Source organism: Astatotilapia calliptera, chromosome 7, assembly GCF_900246225.1.
Source record: "Astatotilapia calliptera chromosome 7, fAstCal1.2, whole genome shotgun sequence".
In the NCBI taxonomy this organism is placed as follows: domain Eukaryota; kingdom Metazoa; phylum Chordata; class Actinopteri; order Cichliformes; family Cichlidae; genus Astatotilapia; species Astatotilapia calliptera.
The window spans coordinates 13,625,031-13,644,811 of NC_039308.1; the positions used below are offsets into that span (position 1 = coordinate 13,625,031).

The 19,781-nt window shown below is 41.5% G+C and overlaps 1 protein-coding gene across 6 annotated transcripts in view; it reads right to left on the reverse strand.

Moving 5' to 3' along the window:
- Window positions 1–187: 187 nt before the first annotated feature.
- erbin (erbb2 interacting protein) overlaps window positions 188–19,781 on the reverse strand; it is a 54,470-nt gene continuing 34,876 nt past the window's right edge. For 2 of the 6 annotated variants that reach the window (XM_026173220.1, XM_026173221.1), the window contains exons 9-26: window positions 19,477–19,621; window positions 17,495–17,567; window positions 13,646–13,775; window positions 13,448–13,563; window positions 12,732–12,801; window positions 11,230–11,329; window positions 9,807–9,928; window positions 9,369–9,542; window positions 9,047–9,229; window positions 8,842–8,959; window positions 8,584–8,767; window positions 6,980–8,492; window positions 6,232–6,375; window positions 4,392–4,448; window positions 4,058–4,225; window positions 3,211–3,303; window positions 3,052–3,126; window positions 188–2,957 (exon numbers count right to left, since the gene is read on the reverse strand). In XM_026173220.1, the coding sequence (XP_026029005.1) occupies window positions 2,850–2,957; window positions 3,052–3,126; window positions 3,211–3,303; window positions 4,058–4,225; window positions 4,392–4,448; window positions 6,232–6,375; window positions 6,980–8,492; window positions 8,584–8,767; window positions 8,842–8,959; window positions 9,047–9,229; window positions 9,369–9,542; window positions 9,807–9,928; window positions 11,230–11,329; window positions 12,732–12,801; window positions 13,448–13,563; window positions 13,646–13,775; window positions 17,495–17,567; window positions 19,477–19,621 (3,573 nt within the window). In that variant the 3' untranslated portion in view covers window positions 188–2,849. Of the gene's footprint in view, window positions 2,958–3,051; window positions 3,127–3,210; window positions 3,304–4,057; window positions 4,226–4,391; window positions 5,464–6,231; window positions 6,376–6,979; window positions 8,493–8,583; window positions 8,768–8,841; window positions 8,960–9,046; window positions 9,230–9,368; window positions 9,543–9,806; window positions 9,929–11,229; window positions 11,330–12,731; window positions 12,802–13,447; window positions 13,564–13,645; window positions 13,776–17,494; window positions 17,568–19,476; window positions 19,622–19,781 lie in introns of those variants that run through there. The other 4 variants (XM_026173222.1, XM_026173223.1, XM_026173225.1 and 1 more) reach the window with 4 other exon arrangements.

Below are 19,781 nucleotides of genomic sequence, written 5' to 3' on the forward strand. Positions count from 1 at the left end.
AAGGTCTGTACTTTAATGATACCGATTGTTTACCATCCCAGTGGATTTTAAACAGAGGCAAAATTACTCCCCAAAAACTTAACAGTACAGTCTGTTATTTATGTAGTGATCCAGTTAATCCAATCCTAGTTTTGCATTCATCCTTTTATATAAACCCACAGTATAATAAAAGAAAATGACACAAAAATCTGTGTTAAACAGCATTAGTTTATTTTCCACAGGTTACTTCAGAAACAGGTAATTATGTACAAAATCTGGAATGTTGGATAAATGCATATCAATCATCGTCATGATCATCATCTCACCGTGACCATTTAGAAAGAGTAGCTATACATTAAAACTGGTGCCTCTGAATTGCAATTTATTGCTGGTTTTACAATCGCAAGTCACTAATGCCATTATGACCTCTTTTCTAAAACTTTTTAAGGGTATTTACAGTTTGATTAGGAAGGTCTGAAATCCAAAGAAGGCTGCTAAATAAATAAAACGGGAGCGTGAGAAACAAACCAACATGGATGAAGAAAGCATGAAAACAAGCTTGATCTCCCTAGATTGTCTACAATGTCAGACTTTATTTTTTATTTTTTGCCATGATTATAAAGTGACCATTAACCATTTCCCATTAAAAGTCAGAGACAGTACAGAAAACAACCCACAAAATTAAAACAAATAAAATCAATAATCTCATCAGTGTGAAAACAAAAAACAGGTTGTGAGAAACTAAAAATGTCAGAAGCACATTATGTTGTCACTTTCCTGAAAACAAAAGTTGCCCAAACTAGACTGAATTTAAAAACTAAAATGGTACAGCTTCATTTAGATCAGCGTGATATTCTAAATATTATTTTATTAAAAGGGATAAAAATGTCGTCAATTTCCACAGTGTTGTCATTTTGGTTTGTCAGTGCCACATGAATCAAATACTTTCCCACTGTTGCCACGTACAAGAAGAGCCCAGCAGACGACTCCTAATCTAATCGGCCGTCGTGAGTCGAGGGGATGCTTCTTGTTCAAACAAGAACAAGAACATTGTTAAAATGCAATTTATATTGTACAACTCAGTGGTCACAAATGTGCGGCTGCAAATGAGGCATTCGCTGTCCCAATCAGAGTCTAGTTTTTTACGCTGACGACAATGCTTTAAAAACCACAATTTTCCTTCGGTGACGAACATTACAAATGTTTCGACCTACATTAAAACATTAGAAGACACGGTATGCTACGCAACACACGCTAAAACCTGCTCTTACACAACGCAGAGTTTTTGTTTGTTTTTTTAATCTTTTTTGAAACACTACCATATATTTATTTCCTGTGCCATTTCATTACAAAAAGATTCTTTTCACAATATAAAAAATCATGTAAAATCATCAGGGAATACTAAAAGGTTGTGTTGTTTAAAAAAAAAAGAAGATTTGTTTTGTGTGAATGAAAATAAAGGCTTTAAATATTGCTTCTAAGCCATTATGCTGCAAACGTACTCAGGAGGTTGTGAATATGTGAGTATTGCTTGGGTTCTGGCGTCAAAGGTCCCCCCACCACCCTGTTCAAACAGTTCAAGGTCTATGGCACTTGACAACTGGTTTCTCCTAAATCTATTCTCTGTACAGCGAAGAAAATCCCCAAAACAAAAAGGTGATTAAAACAATGGCTAAACATTTTTATAGACACACAAGGCAACCTATGGTCCATTTAAAAAAAAAAAATTATAATAAAACTGCCAGATGTTGAAACCCTCTCAGCTCACTGTCGGCTGCCTGAAAGAGGAAGCCCCTAAAAATAAAAATTAAAAACATGACTCAAGTCTCTCTTAAGATACCTCCTGCTTTTCTTTACCGTCTGTCCACGGTTTCTAAACTTGCTTTGGTTAAACTAGCATAACCGCCACATCGTCCTCAGAGTCAAACAGCTCTCATGATTCGAGAAATGCACCTAAAAACAAGGAAACAACTTCGATGTATCCATCTGCAACAATCTACCTACTAACCAAATATGAATATTTCCCAATAATCTGTGTTTTTCTGTATTGCATGCAGGGTGCATTTCTTCAGCTCCATTTATATTGCAGATTTCCACAATCCAATGTGGCAATGTGATATGCCCAGTTGGAGTGATGAGGTCAGGGATGAGCTGAAATAGTGAAGTGTCTGTATGATGGTGGAGATTCGCAGGTTTGTGGAAGCAAACTGTTTGATCTTGCAAGAACAAAATAAAAACGGGATGGGGGGTGGGGGGCATCTCTCCCACAAAAAACAAAGCCAAACGCCTCCTTGATCCACATTCGTCTCTACATAGCAAGCACGTAACACTGTCCTCCAGTTAAGATCGCAAGCAGACTGGAAAATGGTTTCAACATCTTAAATAAAAAGAAAGAAAAGAAAAAAGGCAAACTGGATGGCAGAAAAGAAGGAGCTCTGCCCCCTAGTGGTCAGATTAATATCCATCTGCAGAAGTGAAATCAAACTCCTGATCCACTCATGACGAGTTTTGGGGTTTAAAAAAAAAAAAAAAAAAGATGACCTGTACAGAGACCACAGTAAGTGACGTCATATCTTCAGCTTCTTTTGTAAAAAAAAAAAAAGAATATATATATATATGTATATATATTCCACAGTGATGGCCTTTTGAGGACTCGGACTCGTACTTGCAGATGTTCTTCTGCCGTCTCACTTTGATCCACTACATTCAGTGGTTTTTTCCCCATTTAATCAAGGCTCCCATGATCTCTACTATAAATAGTCCCGATAGGTAGCAATGGATCAGTTTCTGAGTACAAAAATATGACAAGTCAACGTATGCTTTTCAGTTCTTCTCCCATATGTCACACTCTATTTGAGGTCAGTTTCAGTCTATGCTTGGATTCCTCTTACAATAATCAAGTCCACAGTGTTTGGAAAAGTCTTCAGAAGGGACACTGCGTTCCCGTGATCGATATTTACAAAGCTATATCCGTTTGCCTGAGGAGGGAGAAGAAAACGGTAGATTAGATTATTGGTTAATATTCCAAAGACATTAATCTCAAAACACTGATTCCTACAGACAGCAGAGTACCTGGATGATTTTATCCCCAGGCTGAAGAATTTTTGATGCCGGTCCTTCAGGTTGAACCCTTGTTACAAATATACCCTGAAATTATAACAATAAGATATACAATCTTAGAAAAGAACTGACTTCTTTGCAAGAGGGGGACAAAATATGGTATTAATTTACATTGTCATCAGGACGAAAGGGGTTTCCCCGGCCTCCGATTCCTCCTGATATACTGAAACCCAGCTCAGGATTCTTCTCCACTTTCACACGGATCTGAAACACACCCACACACTTTCATTAAGCATGATCACTCTTATGATACAATATATTGACATTAGTCGTAAAATTAAAGGAGAAAGTTTTCTCGACTTAAAGTGTCAGCTACGATAAATGTAAACGAAAGAAAGCTACTAAAATTCCGTTGGCGTGAACAAGAATATCAGGTTCTCAATGTCAGCGAACATTGAACTAATTTCAAGTGGCAGGGGAAGAACTAATGAAACCACCAGACGAGTACAGTCAGAGTCTACCATCACAGCTCAGAGGAGGTGCAGAAGTCTAGGTCACTTTCAGACCACATCAACTGCAATATGCTAAAAAGGTTAACATAGACTCTTTGAGTGTAATAACATCTGGCCTATTTAATGCAATTCAGCAGGCAGCTAGCGGTTAGCTTAGTTTACCACAAAGGATGAAGGAGAAACTAAATAAAACTGAAACGATAACCTGAGGCAGTTGGATTTTTACTGGACCGTCTCTGGTTGAGAACGCCAAGTTCAGACTTGTGGGAGTAGGAACAAGCTTAACTTGGAACAGCAGTGTAAATTGCAAAAAAAGGGGCTGGCACAAGCTCAATATGGAATTTAGCCAGTCATCAAATCGGTCTGATATTCTTAAATGTCTGGGCCAGTCACGATGAGGCATAATGACAACACCTCAGCTAATGGAAAGAGGCTTCTCTAAGAAAATACGTCATTCCCTTAAATACTGAATCGCATATTTCTTTGAGTAATAATCCATCCTTCACCTCTTGTTGGATGGGTTCAAGTGGAATTCGTGAAGGCCCCTGGGGCTGCTGGGAGACTTTGAGCATCAGGTAATCGATGAGCTGCTCTCTGGAAGGGTGACGTGCCATGGACGACTGGCTCATCGGAGGACGAGCCGAAGGACCCATCTGACCATTCATCAAAGGCACCTAAGAAATAATCACACACAATCAGCAGGTTTTATTGCTTGGAATTTCTATCCCTAATTCCCATGTAGCAAAACTATCAGTTTGGATGAATAGAAGATGCATAACATCTTGTTTACTCTAAACAAACTTGTATTTGCTAACCACAGTCTGGCGGTAGTAGACTTACTTTTCTGGCAGGGTCCAAAGTGTAGTTTTGCATCCCTTGGGGACCAAAAACATCATCCTGGATGGGAAGAAAGGAACGATTACCAACATTGCACTCAACCTCAATCCACTGAAATCGATTTGCAACCAGGGGTTAAAGTGGAGATTTGGCAAAAGTGGAAACCCTAAGATTGGGTGCAGCAGCCGTGCAGCATGGTAGAAAGACTTACTTTAGCTCTGTGAGCTCCAGCTGATTTCTTTGTGTGTACACACTGATCAACTGCTACTCTGATATTCGCTCTCTTTGTGGATTTAGCAAATATGACGATTATCCTTTCTCAAAATTATGATTTTAGAAAATGACAAGTAAAATTCCAATTTTTCTCTTATAAAATTTCACTTGCTGAGCAGTCCTTACATTTGAAAATAATACTTCATCTTCCTCTCTTGTCCACACTAGCATGCCGCCCCCCCCAGCCCGTCCATTTATGCACACTCTTCTTCTACATGACTTACTAGACGCTAAAGTACCTTGGCCACAACTTTACATCTGCACCCTGAACACATCACAAGGATGGGAAGAAAAAAGGATGTGTCGAAGGTGTATGAGGGATGTCATTGTTTTCTTCTTGAGCAAGTATCTCCATGCAGTCAGCTGGAAGGACATGCCTATTGGATTTAAGGTGCTGGGACACCATTAGGGACTTGCCCACTTTAACCCCATTTGCAATCAAGGATAACAAAAAACATCGATTACTGAGACTCTGGGATCACACAAGCTGTTGATTTAGACGACACCACAGAGCGATCAACACACCAACTAAGACACGAAAAACTGAGATTAAAGTCTGCATAGCTTCTATTTAAACACCAAGCAGAATATAATTTGGAACATTAGCCACCAGGAGATGAGATGAATCTTGAATGTTAAGCAGTAAAGTGGTTACACAACACTCTCAGACAGCTTTAGTTTTGCCTCTACAGATCTAATACCCCCTTTCTAAATCATTTAGACACACACATTGACTACTTACCTTCCACAAACATAGCTTTCATCCCCCCACACACACACCGTGAGAGGTTATGAAGCGATTCTGAAGTGATCAAAAGTTTGGATTGAAGAAGGTGGCAGACGAGCAAAAGCAGCATTTGAAGTGCAATTAAAGGAGAAGAAAATGAATGGTTTGTGAAATGCAAGAGCAACAAGGAAGACAGATGACGCACGGCGATATTGATTCTGATGTACAAGAGCCTGGTAGGTTTAAAAGGAGCTGCTTTGTACCATACTTAATATTCATGAATAAATGAAAGTAGACTTTTCTTAGAGAGAACAAAACAAAGTTTGTTTTCATGTTGTCCGATATTTTTTTCCTCACACAGCCTCTAAATTTTGTTAGGAAGCAGTTTCACCTTTGATTACTTCCAAATAATTTTTATCAAAATTCAGTATGAAATTATACTAATCTCATTCTACCACAGATGTAGTAAAGTTTCTAAATGAGAAACCAAGTAAACCAACTAATGATGGTACAAATAAAGAAGGAGACCCCTTTTAAACAGCTCTACTTGTATTTAACCACAAAAAACAACACAAAAACCAGAATTCATCCATGTTTCACTCTGATATTTTAGGCACTAACAGAGATCATGGTCATGAAAATCATATGTTGGGAATGATATTTTCCCTTGCCTATAAAAGGACAAGTGAAACATGGCTTCCGAGCATCTGTGATCACTTCAACATTGGCGAGAGAAGGAAACAGACATTTCCTTCTCTTGTAAAGGATGTGAAACTTGCAGGAACTGGATACCCTGGCTTTAGTATGAGCTGCAGGAGCGATCTACGAGTTGACAGTACTCACACAGAAGCCCAGAGCTCCGTAGGGCTGTCCGTCCCTGACACTAAAGACCAGGGACCCTTGGCTGGCATGCATATCCCTACAGCTGCCGTAGTGAGACCAGCTCAGCGGAGCGTTATTGGAATTATAGGAGCGAGACAGCGCGTTCTGATGACACGGAACATCCAGCACCAACAAGTCAGTGGTGGCCATGCAATGCACCAAATGAGTGATGACATAATAAAAAACACAACAAAGAGGTTTAAAGCATATACAGACAAACATGCAGTGAATCACGTATAGTTTGCATATAGCTGGGTTAGTAGGCTACACCTAAATAGCTGATTCACACAAACATTTAGGCTTTGGTTTGTTTCAGCAGGTTTTGAGGTGACTCAAAGTAGGGATGGGCTCTTTATGGTGATGGTGGTTGCTTTCATTTATGTATTCTTTGCCTCTATTTGACACTACAGTCTTAAATTCTGTTTGCATTCAGAAGCACCAACAAAAACCAAAACTATGTGCAGAGTGAGATCCTGTTGTTTAAAGTGTCTTCCACCTAAAGAATATTAGGAGTTCATTTGTGGTCATGTTATGCTGGTGGGCTTTTATGGATGAACACACACACACACACACACACACACACACACACACACACACACACACACACACACACACACACACACACACACACACACACACACACACACACACACACACACACACACACACACACACACACAAGTTCTTTTTTCATAATAAAACTCTTTACCTTTTCCATCTTCTTGGCCTCGATGTGCCGCATCACCTGGTCTCTCCAGTCTACTGGAACCCTCCCTGCTCCCATTCCTCCCTGCATCTGTCCTGGCCCGTCGAGGAGTGAGTGCTCAGACTTCACCCTGGTGTTGGGCCTCTTGCTGGGGCTGCTGTGCTGGTAATTAAAATCGCTAACAGACATGGTCCGTTCTGGAAGCTCATGGGCCGGTGGCCTGCTGCTGTGAGGCCTGGAAGCTCCGGGTACATCGATGCTGTAAGTGCGAGCTGAGAGGGGCCTCTGCATGGCGTGACTCATTGCTAGTGGCCCTCTGGCGAGGGTGTGAATGTCCCTGTATGTCATGTAGTCTCCTTCGGACAACTGCATACGCCTTGGGTCAGACATGGAAGCTGTGGAGCTAGTGCTGCCTTGCCTCTGCAGGGTGCTGCTTCTAGGCTGGCCTGCAGCAGAATGAAGTCTCTCCATAGCCCACATCTCCCCAGAAGGTTTGGAAGCCATCGCAGGGCCTCTCTGCTGGGGCTGCAGAGGGTAAGGAGGCGCCTGATTACGGTTTGAGTAATTTGTGTTGGCTAGTGAGTGTGGAGGAGGAGCAGGATGGTAGCCTTGTTGCTCTGAAGCCATGGCTGTCCTCTGCCCCCAGAGACCCTCTTTAGACATGTCACTGTTTGTGTATTGTATGTTGTACTGAGGAGGAGGGGTTCCCATGGCCATGCTGGAGGAGACTGGATGTCTGCTTGTGTTGGCAGGAAGCTTAGAAGAGGAGAGCAGGTCTGAAGAGGACGCAGAGGAGTTGGGGTAGACCAGGAGAGTCTGATCATTGAGCAACTGGCCGGCTGACTTGCTCCTGACTATGCTCTGGCCCTGAGCTCCTGGCCCTGGCCCGGCCCCTGCCACCCTAGTCCCCACTGAGTCATCATCTCCATCAAAGGAGTACAACCTCATGGCCCCTGTTTCTATGTTGCTGATGCTGTGAGACTTCAACACCTGCGGGGGATGGCACCTTTTCTCTGGAGACAGTTCCTCAGTGCTGTGAGATAGAGACATGTCACTGCAGGCTGTCACGCCTGTCGAGGCCACGTGCACAGCAGCTGTTTCTCCTCTCATCCCTAGGCTTTTATTCCCCAGACTATCGTTGCAGTCACCTGCCTGTCGATTTCCATTCTGTAAATGATCCATGTTATCGTAACCCTCTTTGCTGTCCACTTCCTCCTGAGCTAACAAACCATTCTTGCCTTTATCCAGCTCATCCAGCTGAACCATGTTGTCAGTTGGCAGCTTGGTCACATTCATATTAATCTGGTCCCACTTGGTGTACGTGTCTCCCATACCATTGTTTATTTCCTTCTCAATGAAGGCCAGTCTGGCTTCCATGGACAGGTCGTAGTCTCCCATTTTCTCTGGTGGTGCCTGCTGGGTTTTTAAGAGGGCCTGGAGGGACGTTTCAGAGCCATTGCCATTATGGAGGAGAGGGGTGGTATCTTTAGGCTGGTTCATATTCTCATCTTCTTGCCTGAAATGAGGACAAATACTGAAATAGTAAAATAAGAGCAGGAGGAGCACTCCCCTCTTTAGTGTATATTACCATACGGAAAAGCACTAACCGGCTTTTTGGTAGGAAAGGCATCTTTGCCTCTCTCTCAGGTGTGCACAAAGAGTTGTCCTGGCTGCTGTCTGTGGTCAGAGACACAGAGTCTGACATGCGTGATGGAGATGAGCAGTTACTGTTGTTCTGGTTACTGTTAGCCACGGTGTCATCCAGCAAAGAATCTGCATCTTTCCCATCATCTGTTAATCAGAAATTACTGTCAGTGTTCTGCATCCAGACATTTCAATTTTCACTTTAGATCCTTCATAGTTACCTTTTTTATCCTTACTTAGAGTCACTACTTTAGGCTGGTTGATGGAAATCTCAATAAGAGGGGGTCTGAGCTCTGCAATCTTCATCTCGTCTTCTTCATCTGACAGCTCCTCAGAATCCTAAAGACAGAGGAAGCACTTTGTACTTCTTGTTTGTGTAACTGTGAGAAGTCCTAAAAATCTGAAGTACTGAATTATTTGGATTACCTCTAGTGTGTCCTCGTGGTTCATCATCGAGTCCTCTGAAGACTTGAGGGGGATTTTCTGGGAGCTGTAAGACTCAGAAGTGTCCTTTGCTTCGGGTGCAGAGAGATTTTGGCCACACACGTCGGCAGACACTTGGGCCTCCATGTTTGACGCTACACCATTGGGACAGGGGGCTTCAATCACCTGCACAAAAACAGTCCAGGTGATTAGTTATGCATTAAAACCTTATGGAGAGGTTAAAAAGGGAATTTAAATGAATCCAACAACATGACACCAGAAATGAAAGAGGCTGGTTTCTTTCCAAGTGGAGCCCTTCACTGACCTTTACCCCCACATCCTGCACTCCAATGTGGTTTCTCTCAACAGGTTTTGCTTCTTTGCTGGACTCATCACTCGACTCATCCTCCTTGAGCCTGTGAGCCACCGACTGGGCTGTTTTCACCATGTTCTTCAGCTCATCTGGGTATGGTGTAGGGTAGCGCTTCAGGTTTCCCTCCTACAACAGTTTGAATACACAGAGTTTAAAATTAAAGCTGACCAAAAATGGTAACACGCTGAAATAAATAAGACTGCTTTCATGCTAGAGATGACAGGGTTAAGCAGAAATTACATCCCATTTTATAAGACCCCATCCCCGCAGAGGAGGAAACAAAGTGAAGATTTGTGTCCAAAAAAGCCCCTGCTGCTGCGGTAATTCGTGTCGCCACTGTTGTTTTTCCTTTTCCAATTATATAAGCAGTAACAAATGTGCAGCACTAACCCTCGGGGGCGTTTCTCTCTCATCTTTGTCCTCGTCACATTCGAAGGCCACCTGAGCTCGGTGCTTGCGTTGCTCCTCCCACAGAGTTGGATTAAAGCTCTCAGAGTCAGAGTTTGGAATGTCTGTGGGGAAAAATAAAAATGCCAGGCAGTGAATCAAAATTTGTCTTTTGAATTTTTTCCCCACCCAAATTAGGACTTTTTAATTCAACCTAAATCTGTCACATAATAAATGTGACCACAAGATGGCGCAAAGGAAACACGAGGAATGCCAATAAACTGAAGGGAGCTGTGGAGGAACTTGAAAATTGGGAGTTAACCCAAAAAACTCCAAAAAGAACCAAACAGGGCTGTTAAACCCTGGAACTGATGTTGCAATAAATTCCTTTTCTATGATGGCATCCAAAAATTCCAAGAGAATATTTTGCTACTATGTACTAATCTTCAGTATGAATACTCCACCGTAAACGCAAAGAAGCAAGTTTGTGGTTAATTGGTAATGAAAAAAGCATGAAAGATTCAACTCAGTCTCTCTGTTTCACCATAACTCCTGTACGACTTGCCTGAAATGAAGCAAGCAGACAATTAGACGCTGTGAAATATTTGTGAAGGTGTCAATCAGTGTGGTTTTCCTGTTGTAAAAAGCTTACTGCTCTCGATTTAGCAATAGAGAGACTAAGTGTGAAGGTGTGTAGTAGAATTTTCTGATAAGAGATCCCATTTGACTAATTCTCTGACAACATCAGCTCAAAAGATTACACACACAACTGTAGCTCACTTGACAACACCCCACAGCGTGAAGTCACGGTGAACCCGCTGAGTCACCTGCTGTGTACTCTCCATATCAACAAGTTGTAAAACATGTTAACTGCAGTCAGGCTGTGAATACTTCCAGCTTCCAAGCAAAAGAAAAGGCTTGATCGGAAACAAGCCCTAGCTAATAAACACGGCAAATGGTGTAAAGCCCGCCACAGGGCCGTAACTGTTCAGGCTGTGACAGAAATCCCCGACGTCTCAAAAAAGACTCGTGACCATTTCAGTAGCTCAAGCACGCCGACCACGAACCACTAATTACTCTAAAGTAAAGATACAACACTGTCAGTGTGAGCCGTCTGCTGTAAAAGGAAACCAAACAAACAGGTGCTTGACAAGAAGACGATGGCTAGTGTTTCCCCTGCTTCAGTCTCAGATAACAAGGTCTTTTATAAAATATGCATTTAGGGATCCTTGTAGGTCATCAAACTTTGTGAGGGTAACACAATATAGTCTTCTTAACACCTAAGAATGTCCATGAGAATTTAGGGTTTATGTCAGTGCTAGTAGTACTTAGTCCTGATGCTGAAACCCAGGTGGGTGAGTGAAGTGTTTGATAGTCTGCCACTTACAGCTTGGAAATGTATATCAAACAAAGAGCAGTTACTCACATTCCTCAATCCTAATTTGCTGGGGGAACATGTAGTTGGTCAGCACTGTTTTCTGAGTCTCTGGATCTTCCTCTTTCTGGAGTGGGATCAGGGGTTTTGACTGTGTGGACAAAATATGGGGTTGAGTGCCATGTAAAATCAGCAGCTCTTTGACAAATACATGGGACATCAAAAACGTAAATATGGAAGAGAACACTTAACCGCAGGGGAAAATAACACATCACAAGATGGAGCCGTGATAAATTCAACCCGTCTTCCCCGAATTCTACACAGCTATTTCACGCCGACTTTCTTCACTTCTAATTTGCTTTCACATTACTTTAACACATCTGGGTGCCTCTTCCTGTCATCCATTTGTTGATGAGGCTGTTCTAAGCTTGCCTTAGGCCCCCGTCTGCATTGTTGCACCTGTCCAACTGCATCCATGTGTCTTAGTGTTGATGTAGCTGTTGCAGACTGCCTGTCTTCGCAGTGTCCTTGTTAGGAGTTATTTAGGTAGGAAAGTGATTGTGGAAAGATATAAGGACCACAAAATTTTAGAGATTTTATTCATTACAAATCAGACAGTTTATATAAGAGCAGGACAGCAGTGATGGATGCTGTGTGGATGACTCTACATCTTCTCTCTGCAGCATTCTCAAACAGCTGCAGTTTCCTGGGGACAATTTGTTAAGGCACCCAAACAGAACCTTGGGACAGTCTAGCCAGGAGAGGGGAAAAGGCATGAATAATTGATTTGAGAATGCAGTCAGAGTCAGACTGTAATTTGGAAATAAGCTGAACAAAAGCCAACACACTGAATCCACAGTGTCCCACAGAGTGTTCTCCATCCTTTCGTTGCCTCTGTATACTGACAATATGACCAGGTCAAGTATTCCTTTACAATAGAAAGTCACCCTGCTGTGACAAATTGGGATTATAAACCTTTTGCTCTCATGTGAGCCGACCAGACATTTCCTGTTAAGAAGTCCAAATTTCATGCACCTCAACTTGCCTGGTAATTTTGAACACCACTTTAATTCCGTCTGACTGCTGCAGTCTCGTCTTACAAATGCCCTCCTTGTCATTCAGATTTACACATTCAGTGGGCAAGGTCTCTTGTCTAGATTGCCACTCAAATAACCATTAAGGGGGCATTTTCTGAGAATCATTAGGATCCTTTTAAATTTGAAATACAGAATGACCCAAATGTGTTGATCAAGCAATACAGAGGTTCTTTATAATACAAGTGTTACTGGTGCTTCAACCTCTTTAGCTGTAAATGAACTTGTGCCAGAAACCTCTACTCTGTTTGAAAGACTGGTCATCCAATCTGACCTGCATTAGATCAGATGTCCTGGAAGTGGTTAGATGTACCTTCCTGCGAGCTACCGGGAAGGCTTCTTGATTTACAGCTGAATTTTTAGTGCGAGTCACAGACGCTCCTGCTATTGCTGTCCCCATCTGACACCTCTGAACCCAGAGGCCTTATTGTTTTATGCCTAATACTTGTGCAGCCTTACCTGATTTTCAGACAGCCACATTGCAGTCAGCTCAGTCAGTTTGGTGAAACTGTACGGAAGATTCTTCAACCTGAAGTAGAACAAAAAACAAAAAAACAAAACTCAGTCGCCAAAACGCTTAAAACTGCTTTCCTGGGCGAGTTAAAAAAAAAGTCAATTTAATTCATTTTGTCAGGCAAATTTGATCTAAGCAGGCCGACTATAAAAGAGAAGCCTGGAAAATGTCGCTTTTTTCTTAAAAAAGGAAACGATCAAGACCTTACCCTTTTTTCATTCTAATAAGCCTTCATCACAATACTGTAATCAGCAGGTACAATTTCAAACTCCACATTTGAAAATAAGCGTAAGACAAGACATTTGATTGCTTTTATTAACTGGTAGCTTTACATAGTGAAGGAATCACTGCTTTTAAAATGTCCTGGATTTAAAGTACGTAAAATTGATTATATATCATTTAATTTTATCAACTAATCTAACAATTGTTTTGTCAGTTATGTTGTGTAATTCTGATAAAATCTGGAACAAAATGTGTAGATTTCATAGTTAACATCTTGTTTAGTCTGAACAAAGTAAATAATTGCAAATAGATCTGATGCACAACAAAAAACAGAAGACTACAGCAATTGCGTGTTTGGATTTAGATAATATTTAAAATCAGGCCAGAGTTTCTAAAAAATACAAAAAAAATAAAAATACAACAAGCAGAGAAGGCTCACTTGTTGTTGCTGAGGTTGACGACTTTGAGCTTTTGCATGTCGCCCATCTCCTCGGGCAAAGACTCCAGCTTGTTGGAATGTAGAAACAGCACAGTTGCCCTCTTCCAGTTGCCCATCTGTGAAGCGAGCACACCAATGACTCTCACTGCAGACAGTGAACACACGGATTAAAATCTACAAACCGATGCGCACACTCACCTCGGGTGGAAGCTGGGCAAGGAAGTTGTGATCTGCAGCAAAGGTGCGCATATTGACACACTGGCCAATGGTGGCTGGCAACGCTTCAATCTCATTGAAACTGCAATCCAGCTCATCAATGCATGTCAGCCTGATGCAGAGAGACATGGCAAAAATCCACTTTAATGGCAGTTTTTTTCCAGTTAAATTGCCAAGAAGTTACCACCAGCAGCCAGACACTTACAAGCAAAGAAATACTGAACATACTGCTGCAATGGAGAACACCAATACATTTTTTTTTTATTTAATTTCGTTTTTGCTCATCTCTGATTGGACATCTGCATGTCCACACACACACACACACACACACACACACACACACACACACACACACACACACACACACACACACACACACACACACACACACACACACACACACACACACACGTATAACTTGAGACCTATTTATTAAATACAGTAAACGTGTTTATCTAATTTATGTAAATTATATCAATGCGCGCAATCTGGGATTAGACTGTGTGTGACGTGGTGAATTTATTTCTGCGGTCCTTTGCACAGTCACATATCCTACACTGTTTGCAGAGACAGAAAATTAGGTTGAGATGGAAAGAAGGATGATATGGTAGGATCCCTGTCTGTGGTACATTATTGTTCCTACGTGCTACAATTTCTTGGCTCTCTGGTTGCAATATCAATTTGTTAACAGGTGAAAAAGCCATTAACACCACCAAGTGGGCAGGTACTAAATTAAGATCATCTTAGCTCTAAACTGCCACAGACAGTCATAACAGGGTGGGAAATATTTAAGAAGATTACCAAGAGCAACATCAACTCCAAAGGAACGGCCAATGGACAGGGCTTCAATAACAATATTAAGATTTGTAGCTAAGCAAGCTATTACTTACTAGAAAGCTCAGGATGGCTGAAGGATGTTAAGCAGACAGCCATGTAATGTCTAGGATGTTAGCACAAGATTCACTTGGAGTTTTGCTCTTTCTGAAAAAGCTCTTTCAGACGGCAGCTGCTGGGCTTCAAACATGCAGAAGAAACTGAACACAGCGCTGCTACCACATTTAGGTGGCTCTTTTTGTTAAGCATACTAACATGCATCTGGTTTCATTGCTTACAACCGTCAGTGCATTCTGATCTCTTTAAATTCTTCACAGAGACTATTAAATAATGAACAGCTAAGTAACTACAGTGGGGCAAAAAAGTATTTAGTCAGCCACCGATTGTGCAAGTTCCCCCACCTAAAATGATGACAGAGGTCAGTAATTTGCACCAGAGGTACACTTCAACTATGAGAGACAGAATGTGAAAAAAAAAAAATCCATGAATCCACATGGTAGGATTTGTAAAGAATTTATTCGTAAATCAGGGTGGAAAATAAGTATTTGGTCAATAACAAAAATACAACTCAATACTTTGTAACATAACCTTTGTTGGCAATAACAGAGGTCAAACGTTTACTATAGGTCTTTACCAGGTTTGCACACACAGTAGCTGGTATTTTGGCCCATTCCTCCATGCAGATCTTCTCGAGAGCAGTGATGTTTTGGGGCTGTCGCCGAGCAACACGGACTTTCAACTCCCGCCACAGATTTTCTATGGGGTTGAGGTCTGGAGACTGGCTAGGCCACTCCAGGACTTTCAAATGCTTCTTACGGAGCCACTCCTTTGTTGCCCGGGCGGTGTGTTTTGGATCATTGTCATGTTGGAAGACCCAGCCTCGTTTCATCTTCAAAGTTCTCACTGATGGAAGGAGGTTTTGGCTCAAAATCTCACGATACATGGCCCCATTCATTCTGTCCTTAACACGGATCAGTCGTCCTGTCCCCTTGGCAGAAAAACAGCCCCATAGCATGATGTTTCCACCCCCATGCTTCACAGTAGGTATGGTGTTCTTGGGATGCAACTCAGTATTCTTCTTCCTCCAAACACGACGAGTTGAGTTTATAGCAAAAAGTTCTACTTTGGTTTCATCTGACCACATGACATTCTCCCAATCCTCTGCTGTATCATCCATGTGCTCTCTGGCAAACTTCAGACGGGCCTGGACATGCACTGGCTTCAGCAGCGGAACACGTCTGGCACTGCGGGATTTGATTCCCTGCCGTTGTAGTGTGTTACTGATGGTGACCTTTGTTACTTTGGTCCCAGCTCTCTGCAGGTCATTCACCAGGTCCCCCCGTGTGGTTCTGGGATCTTTGCTCACCGTTCTCATGATCATTTTGACCCCACGGGATGAGATCTTGCGTGGAGCCCCAGATCGAGGGAGATTATCAGTGGTCTTGTATGTCTTCCATTTTCTGATGATTGCTCCCACAGTTGATTTTTTCACACCAAGCTGCTTGCCTATTGTAGATTCACTCTTCCCAGTCTGGTGCAGGTCTACAATACTTTTCCTGGTGTCCTTCGAAAGCTCTTTGGTCTTGGCCATGGCGGAGTTTGGAGTCTGACTGTTTGAGGCTGTGGACAGGTGTCTTTTATACAGATGATGAGTTCAAACAGGTGCCATTCATACAGGTAACGAGTGGGGGACAGAAAAGCTTCTTACAGAAGACGTTACAGGTCTGTGAGAGCCAGAGATTTTCCTTGTTTGAGGTGACCAAATACTTATTTTCCACCCTAATTTACGAATAAATTCTTTACAAATCTTACCATGTGAATTCATGGATTTTTTTTTCACATTCTGTCTCTCACAGTTGAAGTGTACCTCTGGTGCAAATTACTGACCTCTGTCATCATTTTAGGTGGGGGAACTTGCACAATCGGTGGCTGACTAAATACTTTTTTGCCCCACTGTAAATAAGAAAAGCTCTGATCAATGTTACTGTACAGTGACGGTGAAACACAAATAGACTGATGCAAATGCAAATCTCAAATATTTCATGGGACATCCTTTAAGCGGAATTTTGCTGAGTGAAAAATGTAAATGCACGCTGGGTTTCATATTAATGCAAAGCAGCCCCACGTCCAGAAAGCTCATATGCTACAGTACCATGAAACGCCACAAGGATCTGACGCCTGTCTACTAAAAATACACCAGGGAAACAAAAAAACCCCAGTGGACAAGTGGCGAAGTAAAACGAAACCAGCTACATATAAATAGGGGAGGAAATGAGCTTGCTTAAACTAAAACCCTTGCATGGGATTAAGTTAAACCATAGGCTTTGTCACATAATCTACGTCAAAGTACATAAGGCGGCACATTCTAACATAAGGGGCAATTGAGGGTGTTTGAAAACAGTAATAAAAAACTGCACAGATACAATTGTTTTTATCAGGTAATGTAGATTTGTCTTTCTCATGGATGTTGGAGGGGATGGATTAAAAAAATAAAAGCATGGATTAAATGGAACCTAATCTTTGTCAACTGTGTGTCAATGATTCAGAGTAGAAAGAGGATCAGCGTGTGGACCTGGCTCGGTACTCAGCAGCTGGCGACTGAGGGTTTACCTGTATACATTAGACAGAAAAACCTCTGAATAGTAACACAGGATTTCATATCATTACTGTCTATGAGGGTCATGAGACCAGTGTTTACCAGCAGCCCTTCCACACTGAAGCAAATGGATGAACTGTCCTTAAATCGCTATGGCAGATTCAAAGACTTGACATTCATAACCACTCTTTATAGCCATAGCCATTACTAAGCTACCAATCATCAGCGCGAGACCAAAACAAACCGAGCAGGGGTTGCATTCTCTTTAATGGGGATATTTACTTTTTCCAGAAAAACGTTTTATCAGATCAATGGATTCCAGATATAAAAAAAACGACACAATAATCCACTGAGCTCAGGGTTTACTCTGCTGTTATCAAATCTATTGCTGTGATGCTCACCCTCCAATGGAATCTGGCAAGTACATCAGCTGATTTTCATCCACTTTCAGTGCAGTCAGTTTCTTCAGGGTGCCTTTAAAAAAAAAAAAAAAAGGAACAGAGAGCTAGGATCAGGAAGGCGTCGACAACAGCTCAGATCAGTTATTGACTATCACTTGCTGGTACGCAGCAAAGAGGAAGATCCATTACACACCAGTTAATTAGATTAATTCATACTGTCAATACAGTAATGGCTATAGCAGTCGTCATCAACCATGATTTCAACAGCAGTGTTTGCATGAATTTAAAGGATTTTATTAGTCTTGTTTTTTGCAAAAGGGATGGGAGTAAGTATGCCATTCAAAATTATGACTGTCAATAAATATTATAAATGTAGCTTTACAATTTATTTCGAAAAATAGGCACCTATTTGTCAAAATTAACATTTGAAAAAGGGAAAAAAAAGTAGCCAACACAATTGTCAGCCGTCTGTCACCCAGTCGCACAGAGAAGTTGTCGGGCTCTGCACTGCTGAGGGTTAATGGGGCAGCATCGCTGCCACTGACACGTTCTGTTTGGGAGATTTTCCTTCCTACTGTCGCCAACTATAATAATAATAATGGATTGGATTTATATAGCGCTTTTCAAGGCACCCAAAGCGCTTTACAATACCACTATTCATTCACTCTCGCATTCACACACTGGTGGAGGCAGCTACAGTTGTAGCCACAGCTGCCCTGGGGCAGACTGACAGAAGCGAGGCTGCCATATCGCGCCATCGGCCCCTCTGGCCACTTGCTTATAGGGGGTGATCTGACTGTTGGGGTTTCTCCCTATTATTGTAGGGTCTTTATCTTTATAAATAACCTTGAGGTGAATGTTGTTATGATTTGGTGCTATAGAAATAAAACTGAATTGAAATCGAATGGAATGGGGTTCATTGGTTTCATAGCAATTGGCAGCAACCCCCACCAAGTGGCGCATACATTTTCCAGATGGTTGCTAGCTGGTCTGTAGGTCTGTGCGACAGAGGCCTTAATGCTGAGTTAACTGTGTCCCTCATGGCTGGAAGAAAACTGCTGATCCAGGTTGCTTTTTTTAGGCTTGCCCAGAACATCTAATATAAGTCTACATTATTGTACTCAATGATTTTATTTTACAGAACTTTTAACCTCATGTTTAAATCATATTTACCTTTGTGAGCCAATGTGTGTCTTTACACTGGTTTAAAACCTGTGGAGTTTTGTTTTTTTACACAAATAACTTTATTCTTAATATGTATAATACTAAATATCAGTTTCTTAATTTTTGAGCAATTTATTTATTTTTACTGGTCACTTAACAACTTGTCACAAATGTAACCCAAATTGAATATGGTGTTTTATTTCTATTTGTCCACAAAGAAAAACAAAACGACGCAGTGAATCATAAATGAGTAAGCTGCATTGATATTGCTAAATGTTTCATACCCGTGACATTTGAATACATGAGTAATTGGAACCTAATTCATTAGAGATGAATAAGGGTTGGGTAAAAGCAATCCTGAGCTGTAGAAATATCTGAATAATTGTATTTCTTCTGTTACAGACATCACAATATGTTATGAGTATCTCACTGTGTACTTCACTACAGTTTTATATTGTTAGCATAATTTGGTTTCATCAAAAACCAAAAATAACACTGAATACTGAAAAATAAGTAAAAGGTTATTATGCAGCACATCAGTTTCATGCTCTGTTGCAATTATATATAGATCAGTTTCTATTAGAGAAAATGACACAGAAAAATAAAGTCTTGTGGTAGTACTGTCCCGTCGGCTCACACTGCAAGTGCTAAAAGAGACATAGAAAGAGACAAGAGAGGCTTGGAAAGATTTAAAAGCTGGCAACAGCTAAAAGAGAGTTAAGGTGTTTCATAACAGGTCTTCTAATACGGTGTGTGTGTGTGTGTGTGTGTGTGTGTGTGTGTGTGTGTGTGTGTGTGTGAGAGAGACAGATCTTTACCGATGGAGCCTGGCAGCTGTGTGAGAGCATTGTTGGAGAGCAGAAGGTCCTGTAGATTCTCACAGCCGCGGATTTGTTCATCCACCATCTCCAAGTTGTTCTTCGACACGTCTAGATACACCAGTTGTTTTAGTGTCCCCAACATCTGCACAAAATAAAATAAAAAGTCACCCTTAATTTATGCAGCAGTATGAGATGCAAACTGTGGCAGTAAATTAAAATGATCACAAACAAGCAGTTAACTAACATTTTCTGCAGTGAAGTAAATAACTATATATGCAGACATGATATAATCCCACAGTGGG